We start from the raw sequence: 18,519 nt of genomic DNA, 5'->3' as shown, positions 1-18,519 counted from the left end.
GATCATAGCGGATTCGAGGGAACAGGTGGAGCGCCACACTGACACGCTGGTTTCCCATATTCAGTCTCTGGGGTTCATAGTGAATCACAAGTAAAGTTGTTTGACTCCGACTCAGTGCATTCAATTTCTGTGTCTCATTCTGGACTCGGTTCTGAATCATGCGGTTTTGTCCCAACAGAGGAGGGTCACATTCCGGCTCTGTCTGGCACAGTTTTAGCTGGGGCATTTGGTGCTTTTACGCTTGTGCCTGCAGTTATTGGGTCTGATGGCCTCTATAATAGCTGTGGTGCTTCTTCTGTTGATGCGTCTGTTTCAGGGCTGGGTGATTGCTACACGTCTGAATGTATCTTGCCCCTGCCGTCGGTTGCTCAAGGTATCCCCATCGTGCCTTAGGGCATTGACTCCTTGGAGCGACCCACGACTGCTGTTGCAGGGGGTTCTTATGGGCCAGGTTGTGTCCCGCAGAGTGATCATGATAGACACATCCTTACTGGCATGGGGAGCTCTGTGTGTGGGCTACTTGGAAAGATGGATTTGGTCAACAGCGCAAAGGGTGCTGCATATCAATTACCAAGAGCTACTGACTGTTTTGCCAGCACTGAGGCATTTCCTTCCGATGTTGGAGGGCCAGCATGTGTTGGGAAGGTCCGACAAGCAGGACATTAGTGGCAGGACATAGTGTGCGGTCTCTCTCTCTCCTAAACCTGTCCCGTTATCAGCTCGTATGGAGCCGTGCGCATTTCCTGTCGCTCAAGGTGACGTATCTTACCGATCTCTCAAAGTGGGTGAGGATCTACTTTCCAGGAAGGGTCCTATTGCTACAGAGTGGAGACTGCACCCCTCGGTGGTTGGACCGGTTCGGAAGGGCCAACGTAGAACTTTACGCATCGAGAGAAAACGCTCGTTTTCATCTGTTGGGGACAGTCCGTCAGGAGGGTTTGTTGTTGATTCTGGTGGCTCCCCGTTGGCCCAGACAACCCTGGTTCCCGGAGATCATCTGCTTGTTGGGCAGGGACCCGTGGATGGTTCTGTGTCATCGGGATCTATTGTAGTGGACAATAACCACTATACTTTATTAAAAATCAAAGTCCTTCCATAGTTTTTGTGGAATCAAGAATGACTCTATTACAATTTCAACAAAGCCAGGCCAATCTTCAGATTCGGCCCCCTCTCTCTCTCTCTGCCCTAGCTATATAGTCTCCTTCACACACACCCTCGCTTAAAATCCCTCCCTCTTCAGTTTCCCGCTCTTTATCGCTCCGCCCACTTCCTTTGTCTATGATGGTGGTTAAATTCAACTTTCATTCAGTTCAGAATCAATAGTAATACAATCAATCAGTCCCTTATCTTGCAAAAACACTCATGTTTAGTTTAAACTCTGTTCAACCCCGGCTCTCCTGGGCTTGATCTGAAGACTGATTGTTGGACATGACAGGTCCATACTTAAATCTTTCAAACATACACAAAACCTCACCCCATCATGCTGTAATCAATCAAGAAGATACCCCAGGAGAGACAAAGGTTTAGCCTGAACTCTGTCCAACCCTGGCCGCTCCTTCCACTTTGTTTGAGGAGAGAGGCAAAAGGCCACAGTCTGGTTTCAGTCTCTCTGATAAAGTAGGACAGCCATGGATTTAAGTAAGAGTGAGCAATTCGACCCTAGGTCAGATTCCCACTTTACCCACACACACACAGTGAAATTACCCAATTAAGTTCCTGGCCCAGCAACAAAGAATTCTAACTCTATGTTCGTGATTAACCCAGTTTTATCTCATAGTCCACTAAAAAATATCCATCACTATTACCCCAGGTGCATGGGAGAGTTTGGCACGCACGACCGCAGTTAAAGGATCTGTGGGTTTGGCCCCTAAAAGGTTGAATTTAACGGCTAGGAGTTTACTCTTGAACGGGATTACAACTATACAGTTGGCGCGTGCACCCTCTATGAAATATACATATAAGTGGCACGCAGTTGGTGTCAGGTTAAAGGAGTTTCGTCTCTTTGGTGGACATTTTGATGTTCCTGCAAGAGCTTTTTGAGCAGGGCCTTTCTTTTGCGACATTGAAGGTTTATATGGCTGCCATCTCGGCGTGTCATGTAGGGATTGACGGCTCTACACCGGGGTTTCATCCTCTGGTGGTGCGGTTCCTGAAAGGCGTGTGTTGGCTCAGACCAGTGTCTAAGCCTCTGGCACCGACCTGGCTTTGGTCCTGGATGCTCTGTCTGAGACTCCGTTTGAGCCATTGGTGTACACCTGATGGTCTTTTCCTACAAGACTGCCCTGCTCATGGCCTTGGTGTCGGCCAAGCACGTTGGAGATCTCTGCGCGCTATCAGTACACCCTCCCTGTTTTGTTATGCCCTAATGCAGCTTTTGCTCCCAAGGTTATGCCTATATCTTACAGGTCCCTGGCTTTCGAGCTGTTCCCTTTCTCACCTCCTCCGTTTGCTTCTGGTGATCAACAGAGGTTGCATGGCTTGTGTCCGGTTCGCACTTTCCGCACGTATATGGATAGGACGAAGGAAATCCCTGTTTGTGACCAGCTTTTTGTCTGTTTTACTAATCGAGCTCGGGGTAAGGTGCTTTCTAAGCAGTGTCTTTCTCCCTGGCATATGACAGCAAAGGACAAGGGTTGCCTACCGGTGTGCATGCTCACTTCACTAGGGGTGTGGCGGCTTCTTGGGTATTGTTCAGAGGCATGACGATTGGTGATATCTGTGCTGCAACCAGTTGGCGTTCCCCACATACCTTTGTGAGGTTTTATCGCTTGGATGTAACTACTCCCAGGGTGGTTACCACAGTTCCCTGTGGGTTTGAGCCTTGGGCTGCCATGGCAGCATGCGAGTACACAGTTTCCAGGTTACTGCAGGTTTCCTGGTTCATCGACTCTGATCGATGCTATGCAGAGAGCGTGTGCGTTTTACCAAGTCACGACAGGTGTTCTGTTGTTTTGGTCTTGCGGTTCCTTGTACGAGTTCTGACATTTCAGGCTCACAAGCTAAGTATTTTTCTTGGAACCGTGGGGTCTATGGACTTGGGCTGCAGTGGCAGCGTGTCAGTGCGCATAGCCAAGTTGCAGCATGTTCTGGTTCCCTATATACTGTGGGGCTCTGACAGTTCAGTCCTCATGAGGCTCTGACAGTTCAGGCTTCTCGGCTAAGTATTAGGGGAAAAGGTGGCTTCTGTAACCCCTTTTTGGAGCCAGTGGAACCTGTCTGTGCTTGGGCTAGCGTGGGCATCCTGGTTTGGTACCTTCTGAGCTGGCTTGGGGCGTGATTGTATGTCCCCATAGTATGTTATACACAGTGACCGAATGAAAGGGAACATACAGTTATGAAAATAACTACTGTTCCCTGAAAGAGGGAACGAGGTATAACATATTTTATCCCCGCACCGTCAAGGGGTTTGGGCTCGCTGAAGAGCGGTACTGAACTGAGGAAATGAATTTGAGTCCCGGTGTCATAGCCAGGAAGGCGGGACTTCCGAGTTTTGGCTCGGTATCCATTGGCCCGTTGGGCGTGATTTCAGTTTTCTTCAGGTGAGTATGATTGGTCGTTGACTCCCCATACTATGTTATGCCTCGTTCCCTCCTTCAGGGAACAGAAGTTATATTCATATAACTGTATGATGTAGTTGCTTGAAATACTTGGAAAATCCTTCACCAATAAATTAATAAAACACAGGGATTCTAGGATTCAGATTTTCTTAGTAAATCACTCATCTAAGCCACATAGTAGTTAATTAATTTAAGACAACTTACAGTGAGTATCTATTTCAATTGCATTGCAAAATGACTCAAAATGAATAAACCCCTAACATGGGCATTTACCATAAGAAAGCCTCATCTTAATTGCACTTCACATGTTCTCTATGTTTTGCCTTAAATGCCTTATAGACGTACTGCATTGTGTAATATGCTACACTTATACTTTATATATAGCATGAGCATTATATTTATCTGTGTTATCTACTCTCTTTGTCTCCTCCAGCTCCTCCGAGGCTGTGTATTGTTCTGTTCTTTGATGAGAGGTATTCTATAGAGCCTTCATGGGAATGTAAATTTGACAACATTGAGGTGCGAGATGGCCCCTTTGGCTTCTCCCCAATAATCGGGCGCTACTGTGGCCAGACCATCCCTCCCTTCATCAGGAGCAGCGGACGTTACCTCTGGATAAAATTTGTTTCTGACGGCGAACTGGAGGCGATTGGATTTTCAGCCAACTACAACTTCACTGCAGGTAACAATCGATACAAAGTATCCACACTACCTGAGCTAGGCAATCGCAAAATGCCCAATTGCAACAGCAGGATAGTGTTGACACTACAAAGAGGCTAGTTCAGGGCCCGTATCCACAAAGTGTCTCAGGGTAGGAGTGCTTTTAGTTAATAATGAATAAGATTATTTGGACAGATCCTAGATCAGCACTCCTACTCTGAGACTCTTTGTGGATACGGGCCCTGGAGTTCAATGCAAAAACTGGCTCACAGAAACTTCATCAACAGTCTGTTCGCACCCTCTCTGCTAAGCAGCACCATATATTTCCTTGGCACACAAAGTATGCTATCAGCTCCTAGCCTCCAGCCATGGTGGCATGCAGGCAGGCTAACGATATTTGTTGCTGTAGTAACATATATATAACTGGCGGCGTGGAGATTTAGTTTGATAGCTTTCAATCAGAGTTCTCTGTGTTGTTTACAGGGGTACAGGAAGGGGGGGAGCAGAGGGAAGGTGAAGTAGCGTGACAGGCTAATCTGTACTGTCGAACACAATCCTCCCAATTACCTCCCTCCGCGTGCCGCGAGAAGCCTTGACTCTCTTCATTTGCATCACCTTCGGGCTGGTTTCCCATTAATTGAGCAGTGCGTGGATTTACTACAACCTTTCGAAGCCAAACAATGATTTGAAATCCCCTCTGGTCTCCTATAGGCTGTATGGTGTATACCCTTGGCTGCGTCAGGGTTTAATAACACTGTCAACTTATTTTGTGTGTTGTCGAGGGTTGAAGGGAATACTGCCCGAAGCAGCGTGATATGTTGGATAATTTTAACACCACCATCACAGCTTTGAACGACTGACCTGCAGAATCATGTTCCATAGGGGAAAAATCATTGAGCATCCCACATTCTGTATATATCCCTCTTTACCTCCACAAAATACATTGCCATAAACCTCTTGACATTTTTCATTGCCATTGACCTACAACATCGTCCTTGGATGCTGTTTTACTTAAGCAAAAAGGCATGAGAACCCGGGAATTATCGTGTGAATAACTCCCTGCTAGGGCTGCTCTTAGGCCCGAAGTGAAGCCAAGGGCTGGGGTAACAGCCCTTAGGAGGGTGTTATTCTCAATAATTCCCAGGTTCGAGGGCCTTATTGCTTTTATAAAACGGGCGCCAACATATTAAAAAAGATTAACGACATGTTTTCATTAAAAACGTTACTATATTGAGTAAATTTGTTTTATTTCATCCTTCCACCATACTAAATAGTCCCGGCAAAAGCCAGTCGTTAGTTCTGAGTTTCTGAAATTGCTAGCCCAATGGGCTGGTAATTCATTCTATCCATTCTATTTGCAATGGTTGCTATGCTAAACAAATCATTGGCATTTAGCTATGCAGGCTAGCTACTTCTACTTTGCTAGCTAGCCAACTAAAGCTAACACACAATCACATCAACAGCTGAAATGACAGCAAACTATGTGCCTTTGTTTCTATTGCCATTTCTTTGGATATATCCATTAGAATAATCCTGATAAATGATTTTTCCTTGCTCAGAGAAGTGATCAGTCTCGTCACATTCATGTGCATGGCACGGTGAAGATCGCAAAAAAATAAACTGCAACATTGTTCCACAGGTCGAGAGGCAAACAGGAAGGTTTAGACAAACCAAATGCTAGCCTATTAGCATGTGGAAATATTGTCTAGACACTTTTTTTCCAGGGAAGATTAAGTTTATAAATTGGCTGGGCTGTGGGACAGTGGATACGCATTGATACATCTAATGGAACTGTTAACAGGCTTTGCCTGGAGAATGCGGGGATTGTGGTGCTATAACTCCCCTCTATTATAATTTTGAACAAAGCCCCTTTTCCATCCCTTACCCTCATATACTGTATATACATTTTTCTCCACACATACCTCTTTTCACCACACACAAGGCTTTCCCATACACCCAAATACATTGATAATTTATCCTAGATGGATAGACTAGATTTAATGGGGTGAAGAAGGAATGGGATTGCTGCTCTGTATGTGACAAGGTATTTTAGTGGGTTGCTATTGACAATTGAACCCATACAGTAAAATAAGTAAGACAGAGTGAGTGAGTGAGGTCATGTGAAACGGTGGGTGAAGATAGGGGGGGAAAGTGGTATTGTCCAGTTAGAGTCAGGTTGATGAAGTGTGTATGTTTTCTCAATAGAATATTGTGGTTATCTTTGAAAAACTGCTGTCTACTGGTGAAGCCTCTTTTCTGATTGCTGAGGGAGATACAAATAAATAAATAACATGGCTCCCCCTGTCTTGACAATAAATATCTGTGGCACATGATTTACATAATTAAAGATGATAAAAGGATTGAATTCACTCAATTTTATGCTCCAAAATCTGGCTGTGTGGAGAGAGGTTCACATCTGCCTCTGCCTGGCTAATGCTGCTAGCACATGCTAATTCACACTGGGCTACTCAAGATGAATGAAAAGCAAGGGGAGCGAAGGAGGAGGAGGAGAGAGAGAAACGTTCTACCCATTTTACTCACCTTGTCTTCTCCCTCGCTTTTCATTCATTTAAAGTGCCCTGAGGAGAGTGGAGATGGGGATAAGAGGAGAGGAGGGGAGAAGACAAGAGAAGAGTGAACATAAATCAAATGTGATGAATCACAGGTTTTTCCACTCACCGTGTCTTCCTGTCCCGCTCCATTTTGTCAATCACCTGGAAATGAAAGATATAACAGCCTTTATGAGATCAGCCACCCTCCCAGCCTTCATACTGTAGAGCAGAGGACTAGGACTGGATGTACTGTATACTGTATAATACTGTATCACTATTGACTATTGTAATCAATGTAACAGCAATTATTCATAGTATGTTGTGGCTTTTGGTGTAGATTTAAACTCATTCCACTTTTGCTCCTTTATTTATACAGGTGATCCCATAAAAAAATAAACCTAGACGGCAGCAATCAAACATTAATACGATTTGACAAAAGCATAGGAAATACTTCAAAGCATGTTTTGGGAGTTTACAGAATTACTACAGTGATGACTAACACTGATACAGCAGCCGGTGAGGTTGGAGGGAGGAGACTAAGGTAGAGGTGGAAGTATCTGGAATCTAGTCATGCTAGGTTCTGACATACACAAGGTGCCAAACTTAATCTACAGGTGCAGTAACACACTCACTGTCATTCCATTCCAATCACACTATCAAGTGCATCATCAGCAAGAGATGCTGTCTGAATTATAACTGTAGAAGTGATTAGGGAATAGTTTGTGGAAACAGCTATGTGGATTAGGGAATAGTTTGTGGAAACAGCTATGTGGATTAGGGAATAGTTTGTGGAAACAGCTATGTGGATTAGGGAATAGTTTGTGGAAACAGATATGTGGATTAGGGAATAGTTTGTTGAAACAGCTATGTGGATTATGGAATAGTTTGTGGAAACAGCTATGTGGATTAGGGAATAGTTTGTGGAAACAGATATGTGGATTAGGGAATAGTTTGTGGAAACAGCTATGTGAATTAGGGAATAGTTTGTGGAAACAGCTATGTAGATTAGGGAATAGTTTGTGGAAACAGCTATGTGGATTAGGGAATAGTTTGTGGAAACAGCTATGTGGATTAGGGAATAGTTTGTGGAAACAGCTATGTGGATTAGGGAATAGTTTGTGGAAACAGCTATGTGGAGAGCACATCAGCCAAATGGTAGAGTAACCGTACACATATTGAAAATAAAAGTGTGGCAATGATAGTGCTGTATTCACTTCTTATAGGCTACAGTTTGACGATCTTTTCTGATACAAGTCAGCAAATATCTCTACATATTTATCTCTAAAAATATCTCTATATTTAAATATTCTCTGGAGCCAGTGAACTCCAGTCTGTTCCTTCCTCCCTTCTTCCTTCTCCCAAGGACGACTTGTGGTTGCCCAGCCTGCCCATTTCAAATACAGCCACAGCTCCCCAAACCACAAACCCTCATAAATCCCCTTCCTATTCTGTTCAGGCAGTGCTGCGGTCACCCCCGCCTGCACTGTACACTCTTCACTCTGAAAGATGTCCGTCACGACCTGGCAGTGCTCCCTAACCTTAGACATAACTTTAGTTCTATATTGAATAGGAGTGTGCAGAATGGGTTGTATCTCTGTGGCACTGCAGTAAGGAACACTGTTGTTACCCTCCACTCTAACCTTACAGTAACTGCTGATGGTAATATGAAAGAGCACTTGACACAGGCAGTAAAACAAACTGCAATCCAAAAGAGGTTCGCCTGAAGTCGAAGGACTTCCCCCCTGTGCTACCAAAGATTAAGTGGTGTTGCTCGACAGCAAGCCCTCGCTGGGAAAATAAAACCACTACCTCTCTTCTTCACACACTTCCCTCCCTCACACACTCCTCTCACACTCATCTTACTGTGATCAGTGTGTGTTTGAAGATGGGTGCCGTTGGTAAAGCAGAGAGAGAGGCAGCCCTGAAATCCCCCGGACTGCTGCTAGTCTGGATCCAACGGCTGCTGAATACTGTTCCACACAGAGAAGAAAAACATCTCATGTGGCCTTTTTAGCTTTTCAACTGCTTTGCTGGATGCCAAGTGAAATCTCTCTTGTAGCTCCGTGGCAGAATTTGGGAATGAAATATAGATGTAGCTGTAGTGTGGTCTTCGGGACAATTAGGAGGAGGGGGATTTGTGGGTAGTGTAGCGTTGTTTTTGCAGTACAAAATAACACTGTGAAATATGTCATATTTTATTTCAGTTCATCTATCCAACTGTTTGTCTATGTATGCTTTATTAAGTGGCAATGGTTTCATAGCAACTGTCACAAAGTTACAGTAGCTGCTTAGCTGTAGTGTTCATACAAGTGTTCTACAAAAAGAGTGCCTTTTGCGTCCCTTTTATATTTTAAATAGAAATTGTGCACCAATATTGAATTTTAAAAGCCTGTTATATTAAATGAAGTGCCCTTTAATATAGACCACATGGAGAATTCAATAAATCAGATTTATTTATATGAATAAAATCCTAAAATTCAGCATTTTCACATGTCCCTCTGTGCACTCTCTGACTTCTAGGAACATTTTAAACCACTTAACCCCAAAATTTTTCCCCAACAAGTTTTCACCATCATTGGAAAGCCCTAGTTATTTTGTTGTTTGACAACAACATTTCTGAATATTATTATTTATTACATGTTATTAGTGATTCATTTCGACGGGGCTGTAGTGGAGCGGGTCGAGAGCTTCAAGTTCCTTGGTGTCCTCATCACTAACAAACTATCATGGTCCAAACACACTAAAACAGTTGTGAAGAGGGCACGACAACACGTATTCCCCCTCAGGAGACTGAAAAGATTTGGCATTTGTCCTCAGATCCTCAAAAGGTTATACAGCTGCACCATCGAGAGCCTCCAACACTCTACTCAGCAAATTGGATGTAGTCTATCACAGTGCCATCCGTTTTGTCACCAAAGCCCCATATACTACCTACCATTGTGACCTGTACGCTCTCGTTGGCTGGCCCTCACTACATATTCGTCGCCAAACCCATTGGCTCCAGGTCATCTATAAATCACTGCTAGGCAAATCCCCGCCTTATCTTAGCTCATTGGTCACCATAGCAACCCCCACCCGTAGGATGAGCTCCAGCAGGTATATCTCACTGGTCATCCCCAAAGCCAACACCTCCTTTGGCCGCCATTCCTTCCAGTTCTCTGCTGCCAATGACTGGAACGAACTGCAAAAATCTCTGAAGCTGGAGACTCTTATCTCCCTCACTAACTTTAAGCATCAGTTGTCAGAGCAGCTTACCGATCACTGCACATGTACACAGCCCATCTGTAATTAGCCCACCGAACTACCTCATCCCCATATTGTTATTTATTTTGCTCATTTGCACCCCAGTATCTCTATTTGCACATCATCTTCTGCACATATCATTCCAGTGTTAATACTAAATTGTAATTATTCTGCGCTATGGCCTATTTATTGCCTTACCTCCATAACTTACTACATTTGCACACACTGTACTATATATAGATTTTCTATTGTGTTATTGACTTTATGTTTTGTTTACCCCATATGTAACTCTGTGTTGTTGTTTTTATCGCACTGCTTTGCTTTATCTTGGCCAGGTCGCAGTTGTAGATGAGAACTTGTTCTCAACTGGCTTACCTGGTTAAATAAAGGTTAAATAAAAACATAAAAAATCCTGACTGGTTGCATCACCGTTTGGTATGGCAACTGCTCGGCATCCGACCGCAAGGCACTACAGAGGGTAGTGCGTACGGCCCAGTACATCACTGGGGCCAAGCTTCCTGCCATCCGGGACCTCTATACCAGGTGATGTCAGAAGAAGGCCCTAAACATTGTCAAAGACTCCAGCCACCCAAGTCAAAGACTGTTCTCTCTGCTACCGCATGGCAAGCGGTACCAGAGCGCCAAGTCTAGGTCCAAAAGTATCCTTAACAGCTTCTACCCATAAAGCCATGACTGCTAAACAGTTAATCAAATGGCTACCCGGAATATTTGCATTGACCCCCTTTTTTACCCTGCTGCTACTCACTGTTTATTATCTATTCGTAGTCACTTTACTCATATCTACATGTACATATTACCTCAATTACCTCGACTAACCTGTACCCCCGCACATTGACTCGGTACCGATTACTTTTAAAAAACGTGAGTTTATAATTTGTTCGTTTTTTTGCAAATATTTTCTTACTTACTTAAAAAAAAACTCTGCATTGTTTGTTAAGGGCTTGTAAGTAAACATTTCACGGTAAGGTCTACACCTGTTGTATTTGGCGCATGTGACGAATACAATTAGATTTGATTTGATTAATGTCTTTGCCTCATTTTAAGGTCAACCCTATTACGTGAACTGAACTCTTGTTTTAATATGGTGAAACTATTCCTTTAAAAAAATTGTTTCAAAAGAAACGTTGAACATCTAAATGTCAAATCATAGTGTAATAGCAGGTGTGCTGGTTCTACTCTTTTTTGCCATTTTCTGGTGTTTTGTGGTGGAAAACTGAGCGGGTCGAGCATAACATGTCAACCCTGTTACCCATAGATAGGTATGGCTAGAAATGTTTTAACAATAAAATAAAATTGTGAAGCTTGCATTCAACTGCCACTCCCTGTTGCACACAGCAAGCTTCCATTCCCCCTGTCACAAGGAGATTAAATGCTGGTTTAGCATGAATTCATAACCCCTGTTAGTCAACTCTGTTACTTTATTTAGCACTTAATAGGCACTTACTATAGTCATTTACTTATTTAACCTCTTGAGATGGGAAAACTAGTTTTTTATTAAGTTGAACATGTGCTCTTTATGACAGAATGTTGATATTTGGCGAAATCAAATGTTTTTTTTTGACCACGTTACACTTCTCAAAAGGCACCGAATTGAATTGGTGGAACGACCCACAAGGTGAAACGTATCTCTCCATGTCCTGTAGTTGATATATGGTTGGTACATCTGCCCCTGCCATGAAATGCATGGTCAATATGCTCCTGAACCCTCACACTATCATGACTTCCAATCACATCTCTCTGCTGGGAATGTTTTCTGACGCTAGGAGGTCAGGCCATGACTTATGAATCCATCATCTAGATGAGACTTACACCCCCCACCCCCATTATAGGTGGACTGGGAGTTGTATTGGATTGAAATCAGTCCAATGACTTTGGAGATTAGAGCTGGAATAGGATGTATGGACCCCATCATCCAGGAGGCAACTCCATGAGATTGGACTTAGATGGATTCAAACTGGAAAATTGTAAATTGACCCGGAGCAATCGACCCTCATCACTCCTTGGTTTCATTGAAAGAGGTGGAGAGGATGAATCTGAGTTAACATTCCCCCTCAGTTCCATGAGTTTCTATAAAGTCACTGAATAAAGACGAAACACTTTAGTTCATTGACATTTAGGTTGTTGGAACTTAACTTTTATTTTATTTTTTGTCTTTCTACTTCTTTCTCTAATAAAGTTACTAAAAGCGTGAACAGTAGCAATCGTAAGCTTGGCTGAGGGAGAAGGGATAATCACTCATGATTATTTAGAGACGGCTGAAGTGAGCAAGCGAGCGCACTTTCACCCCGCTTAATTTGAGAGATGAACGGCACTTGGGAATCTAGTTAAACAAACGGCAGGGGAGGCGAGGCGAGGCATGAGGCGAGGCGTGAGGCAGTGTAAAAGGTAAGAGGAGAGAGGCAGGACAAGACTGAGCTCTAGTATGGAGAGTCTGCAGCTTCCTACCAGCAGAGAGGGTATGAGAAGAGAGTGGTAGAGGAGACAAGAAGACGAGGGAAGCAGAGTTGAAAAGAGCAGAGGAGGAGTGAAGGGAAGGAGAGCAGAGAAAGAGTAGGACATAGGAGGGAGGAAGAGAGCAGAAAGGAGAAGGGAGAAGGAATGTTTTATCTATTTGCCCCTTCTGTTGGATAACGGACAAAGTAGAGTGTAAAAACAGTGATAAATCTAGCGTTATGGCTCTTTTGGCTTTAGCATTGATGTGGATCTTGTTCCTGAGCTCTTTCCAAGAAATGTAATAAGAATGTAGCCTACATTTGTCCCTCCCCCTGAGGCAGGCAGGCACTGGGACTTTCATTTCATTTGTAGGGCCCAGGACTCTGCAGGGGCCGGGGCCTGACTTACAAAGGAACACAGGAAAATATGGACGAAAAGAACGAGTGGAGCAAGAGGAGAGAGGGAGAGAGGCAGACAGAGAGAGAGGCAGACAGAGAGAGAGGCAGAAAGAGAGAGAGAGAGAGAGAGAGAGAGTGAGACAGACAGAGAGAGAGAGAGCGAGAGAGAGAGAGGCAGACAGAGAGAGAGCGAGAGAGAGAGAGAGAGAGGTAACTTTCACAAAGCTGTGAACGATCTGAGAGACAAGGCAAGAAGGGCCTTCTATGCCATCAAAAGGAACATAAAATTCGACATACCAATTAGGATCTGGCAAAAAAATACTTGAATCAGTTATAGAACCCATTGCCCTTTATGGTTGTGAGGTCTGGGGTCCGCTCACCAACCAAGAATTCACAAAATGGAACAAACACCAAATTGCATGCAGAATTCTGCAAAAATATCCTCCTTGTACAACGAAAAACACCAAATAATGCATGCAGAGCAGAATTAGGCCAATACCCGCTAATGATCAAAATCCAGAAAAGAGCTTTTAAATTCAATAAGCAGTTTTTTTTGTCATTTTAGCAGACGCTCTTATCCAGAGCAACTGGGGTTAAGTGCCTTGCTCAAGGGCACATCAACAGAGTTTTCACCAAGTCGGCTCGGGGATTAGAACCAGCGACCTTTCGGTTACTGGCACAACGCTCTTAACCACTAAGCTACCTGCCGCCACTTAAAAGGAAGCGATTCCCAAAACTTCCATAACATAGCCATCAACTACAGAGAGATTAACTTGGAGAAGAGTCCCCTAAGTAAGCTGGTCCTGGGGCTCTGTTCACAAACACAGACCCCACAGAGCCCCAGGACAACAACAACAACACAATTAGACCCAACCAAATCATGAGAAAACAAAAAGAGATTTACTTGACACATTGGAAAGAATTAACAAAAAAACTGAGCAAACTAGAATGCTATTTGGCCCTAAACAGAGAGTACACAGTGGCAGAATACCTGACCACTGTGACTGACCCAAACTTAAGGAAAGCTTTGACTATGTACAGACTCAGTGAGCATAGCCTTGCTATTGAGAAAGGCCGCCGTAGGCAGACCTGGCTCTCAAGAGAAGACAGGATATGTGCACACTGCCCACAAAATGAGGTGGAAACTGAGCTGCACTTCCTAACCTGCCAAATGTATGACCATATTAGAGACACATATTTCCCTCAGATTACAGAGATCCACAAATAATTCGAAAAAAAAACTAATTTTGATAAACTCCCATATCTATTGGGTGAAATACCACTGTGTGCCATCACAGCAGCAATATTTGTGACCTGTTGCCACAAGAAAAGGGCAACCAGTGAAGAACAAACACCATTGTAAATACAACCCATATTTATGTTTATTTATTTTCCCATTTGTACTTTAACTATTTGCACATTGTTACAACAATGTATATATACATAATATGACATTTAAAATATCTTTATTCTTTTGGAACTTCTGAGTGTAATGTTTACTGTTAATATTTTTTGTTTATTTCACTTTTGTTTACTTCACTTGCTTTGGCAATGTTAACATTAGTTTCCCATGCCAATAAAGCCCTTAAATTGAAATTGAATTGAGAGAGAGAGAGAGAGAGAGGGGGAGAGAGAGAGAGAGAGGGAATGAGGGAAGGAGAGAGAGGCAGACAGAGAGAGCAAGGGGGAGAGAGAACGAGAGGGTGGGAGGGAGAGTGTGAGAGAGAGAGCGAGAGAGAGAAAAAAACACCTGGGGCCCTGTTCCTGTGAACTCGGTTGATCTGCGTGAAGGGCATACAACTCCTAATGAGCATTCATAGCGTCTCCTCATTTATCACAAACACTGAGAATCGTCATCCTAATATTGCGCTCTAATGCTTCTTCTCATTACCGTTTCGCTGCAGTTATGAATGCAGTAGCACTGAAATATCTCTCTCCCCAGAAATGTCACGCTCCCCTTTCCAGGAATATATTCCCTCTAGTCACAATATTCCCCCTATGGGTGTCATTGTAATACCAGAGTTGTCAGTTTGGTTCCTGCAGTAGTACCAGGAATGATCTCTGGTGAGGTCACCTAAAAAATCTGGGGGCCACATAGTCACTACATTATGTGCGTTTACTGTGTGTGTGTAAACTGTATTTTAGCTTTATGTTTGTAGCTAGTTTGCTTTGAGTGAAAGCATGTGTTAAATAACAGTACTATTATTCTATACTGTCTGTTTGTCTTGCTGTAGCGTTTATGCCTTCCTGCGAAGGTAAATGTGTAGGTTTGTCATCCACAGTGGAGCTATGCATAGCTATGCAGCGCTAATGTAATTTCCCAAAGTAATGCTATCGGACTGAGGTGTTTGGCAAAGGAAAGCCCCTGGCCAAGGTGGAACACAACTCAACACCCCTCAGTCATCTATTATTGTTGTGTGTTTCAGAGACAAGCCTATTTTTGCCTTGGACTCATTTCAATGAAAGGGACATTTCAGTATTAACTGTCTAGACAGGGAAATCGACGTTAGTGACAGTTAAAAACAAACCTCTTATTTATTCAGTTTTATTATTTTCAGAAACCTCTCTCGTCTTTCTCTGATTCACACAGTGTGTGTGTGTGTATGTGTGCACCTGTCTGTGTGTGCGTGTGTATGTGTGTGTGCGTGCATGACAGTCTCATTTGGTGTGTCTTGTGTTGGTATCTTGTGGTGGTATCTGGAGGGAGTTACAGTAATACATTGGGCCTCTGTGAGAAGCCTCTCTTCTCCTCCCTGTGTGTTTTAGTGAGGCGAGATGGATGGAGAGAGTTAGCATTGCAGGCACATCACCTCTTGCAGCTGTGAGAAAGGTCAGTCACCCTCTCTCTCTATCTTCCTTCTCTCCTCTTTTACTCTCTCTTTCTTTCTCCCCCCATCCCCATACCCCATGCTGTAGTGAGAGGAGACCCTGGCTGTGTGCGGTACAGAATGAGACCCTGTCTGTGTGCAGTACATAATAATAATATGCCATTTAGCAGATTATTTTATCCAAAGCAACTTAGAGTCATGTGTGCATACATTTTTACGTATGGGTGGTCCCGGGGATCGAACCCACTACCCTGGCGTTACAAGCGCCATGCTCTACCAATTGAGCTACAGAGGACCACATAATGTACACTGGTCCTTATCTGTTCCAACCCCTCGCTCAGGGGAGGACCAATCAGGGTTTATCACCCAGAGGAACATAAGTCACTATCCACCTTCCTTTTCATTTACCTCTGATGCTGCTGCCTCCACAAGCCAATTACCCCACTAATCAATCAAAGAGCTGGCTAACCTGCCTGCCTTCTAGCCTGCTAGCGCTTCCAAGCCTCCCGGCCGCTGCGGTTAACTGGCAGCTAGCTGGCAGCCTTTCCCTTATTCTACTATGGGGCTATGGGGGTTAAGGGCCTGTGGTTGTTTTGGCTGGATCTCCGCAGTACAGTAAACCAGGTAGAAACCATAATGTGTTTGTGTAGTTCTGCTTCATACTGAAATACCTCAGCTACATTAGCTGGCTGGTCTCCCATTCCATCTGTCATTCTTTTCTCTTTGTTCTGGCTTCCTTCATGGGGCCATAGTTTTTCCTGGTCATGTCATTGAGCCAGGAAAAACTCCTGACTGTAGGTTTAGTCATAGGGCCTAACATTGTGTTCATAAAATGCTTCCACTCAGGCCCTTTCTCTTACTGCATAAAGAGGAGAGTGTACGCAGTGCAGTACTCGACATGATGCCGATGCTCATTCTAAGTGAATACCGCATCGACATTTTCAGTGTTGTCATTATTGTTGTCCTTTGTTCTCTCCTTTCCTGCCTTCTCATAACAGCTAGTGTAGCCTGTGGCTCTTAGTTTCATTAGCCTGTCTCAGTGGTGGATGCTGCTCCGTCATGCTGTTAGCCTGGCTCTTTCCATTAGCCTGTGTTGCGCTGCAATGACATTAACCTGTGTGTCTTATCACCACAAACATTATATTAAGGCCCCTAGCAAATGTAATATGCCAGCTGGCACTTTTCTATTATTCTACTATAACTAGAGTGACCAAAAAGGTCTGCACACTTTTTTTTCTTGTTGAAGGTGAAAGAGTTTGGGATTCACACTGTAGTGAACTTTTCTTCTTGATTGGATTGTAGACTGTACTTCAGTTTTTGGAGCAACAGCATCATATAACAGATTGCTTTACACACTTGAGGTAGTTTTTTCCCTTTGTTTTCACCAGTGTGATATTTCCTTGGAGGGTTGAGATATTGACTTAGCTCAGAGGTACGTATGTAAGAATGGGTTGGACATTGTATGAATGTACAGCTTTCACAGTGTACTGTAAGTGCAAGGTTGCATTGGGTTTGCTCATCACTATACATCAACTCTAACTAGAGCTAAATTCAATTAAACCTGCACTGCGTTATGGATGCAGTATTTTTTCAGTGATCAAATCAAATCACAGAGTGCTTTTGGGTTCTGTAATAGAATCCTATCTCTACTACTTGGTAGAGTCCCCTCACAGGTAGATTCTTCTAGATTTCAGGATAAGAAGTTTGTATGCAAAGGCAGTAGTTTGTAAACAAAGACACTGCATAAACATTGTCTAGGAAGGTTCTGTTAAACATCTTGGTTTTCTCTACAGTCTTAGAAAAAAGAGTTCCAAAAGGGTTCTTCGGCTGTCCCCATAGCAGCACTCTTTTTGGTTCCAGGTAGAACCCTTTTTGGTTCCAGGTAGAACCCTTTTGGGTTCCATATAGAACCATCTGTAGAAAGAGTTATATTCTACATGGAACCCAAAAAGGTTCGACATGGAACCAAAAGGGTTCTACCTGGAACCAAAAAGGGTTCTTCAAAGGGTTCTCCTATGGGGACAGCCGAAGAACCCTTTTAGGTTCTAGATAGCACTTTTTTTCAAAAAGTGTACAGTATATCCTACTTTATGTTATGTCTAGCACTGGACTCTCCTTCTTCTTCTTTCAACGCTACTCTACAGTCCCAACTCATCCTCCCAGGGAGGATGGCTGATGTAAAAGTAGACTAAATTGCATTTCACTACAGGGTAATCTAATATGTAAGTGCAGGGTTTCGTTGTGACCATCAGTAGGGAGAATGATACCATCCACTGTGCAAAAATTGGTTGAATCAATGATTTTTCCACGTCATTTCAACCCAAAAATGTAATGTGGTGACGTTAAAAAAAAAGTCAGCAACGTAAGTGAATTTCATATTTTTTTCACCCAACTTTTAACTTAAATCCAATGATATGGTGCCATTTTTTGTTCATTTCACATTAAATTCACGTTAATTGACAACTCAACCAAATGTAAATAAAAAATAAACGTTGAACTGACGTCTGTGCCCAGTGGGATGGTTTTGCCCCCAATACCAGGAGCAGGTTAAACCCATGATAGGATTATAGGGAGAGGAAATGACAAAACCTCTCTGATGTAAATCTTTAATAATAACAGTAATCATGGATTACAGCTTTAGATCAACAAAGATGTGCAATTTCCTCTCAAAGAATATGATACAATGATATCTCATTAAGTTTGATAGAGATTATAGGTTGTGTATAGATGCTAGACATTCAAACTTTGAGTTGGATGCCTTCATCATGTAATCATGATATTGAAGTAAATGCTAGTACAGATTTATTTTAAGGGTAAATGGAATAGA

The 18,519-nt window shown here is 43.2% G+C and overlaps 1 protein-coding gene across 1 annotated transcript in view; it reads left to right on the top strand.

Annotated features, from left to right (window-relative positions):
- The window catches only part of neto1l (neuropilin (NRP) and tolloid (TLL)-like 1, like), a gene marked incomplete at both ends in the record, with an annotated part of 165,886 nt that overhangs the window by 5,770 nt on the left and 141,597 nt on the right, over window positions 1-18,519 (top strand). Inside the window, one exon of the mRNA XM_084152148.1 lies at window positions 3,991-4,239. Within this exon, the coding sequence (XP_084008274.1) occupies window positions 3,991-4,239 (249 nt within the window). The remainder of the gene's footprint in view (window positions 1-3,990; window positions 4,240-18,519) is intronic.

The sequence above is a fragment of the Coregonus lavaretus genome (genome assembly GCF_964263955.1).
Source record: "Coregonus lavaretus genome assembly, chromosome: 34".
NCBI lineage: Eukaryota > Metazoa > Chordata > Actinopteri > Salmoniformes > Salmonidae > Coregonus > Coregonus lavaretus.
Note: the sequence above shows the minus strand (reverse complement) of the source record. Positions and strands in the feature narration are given on the sequence as shown.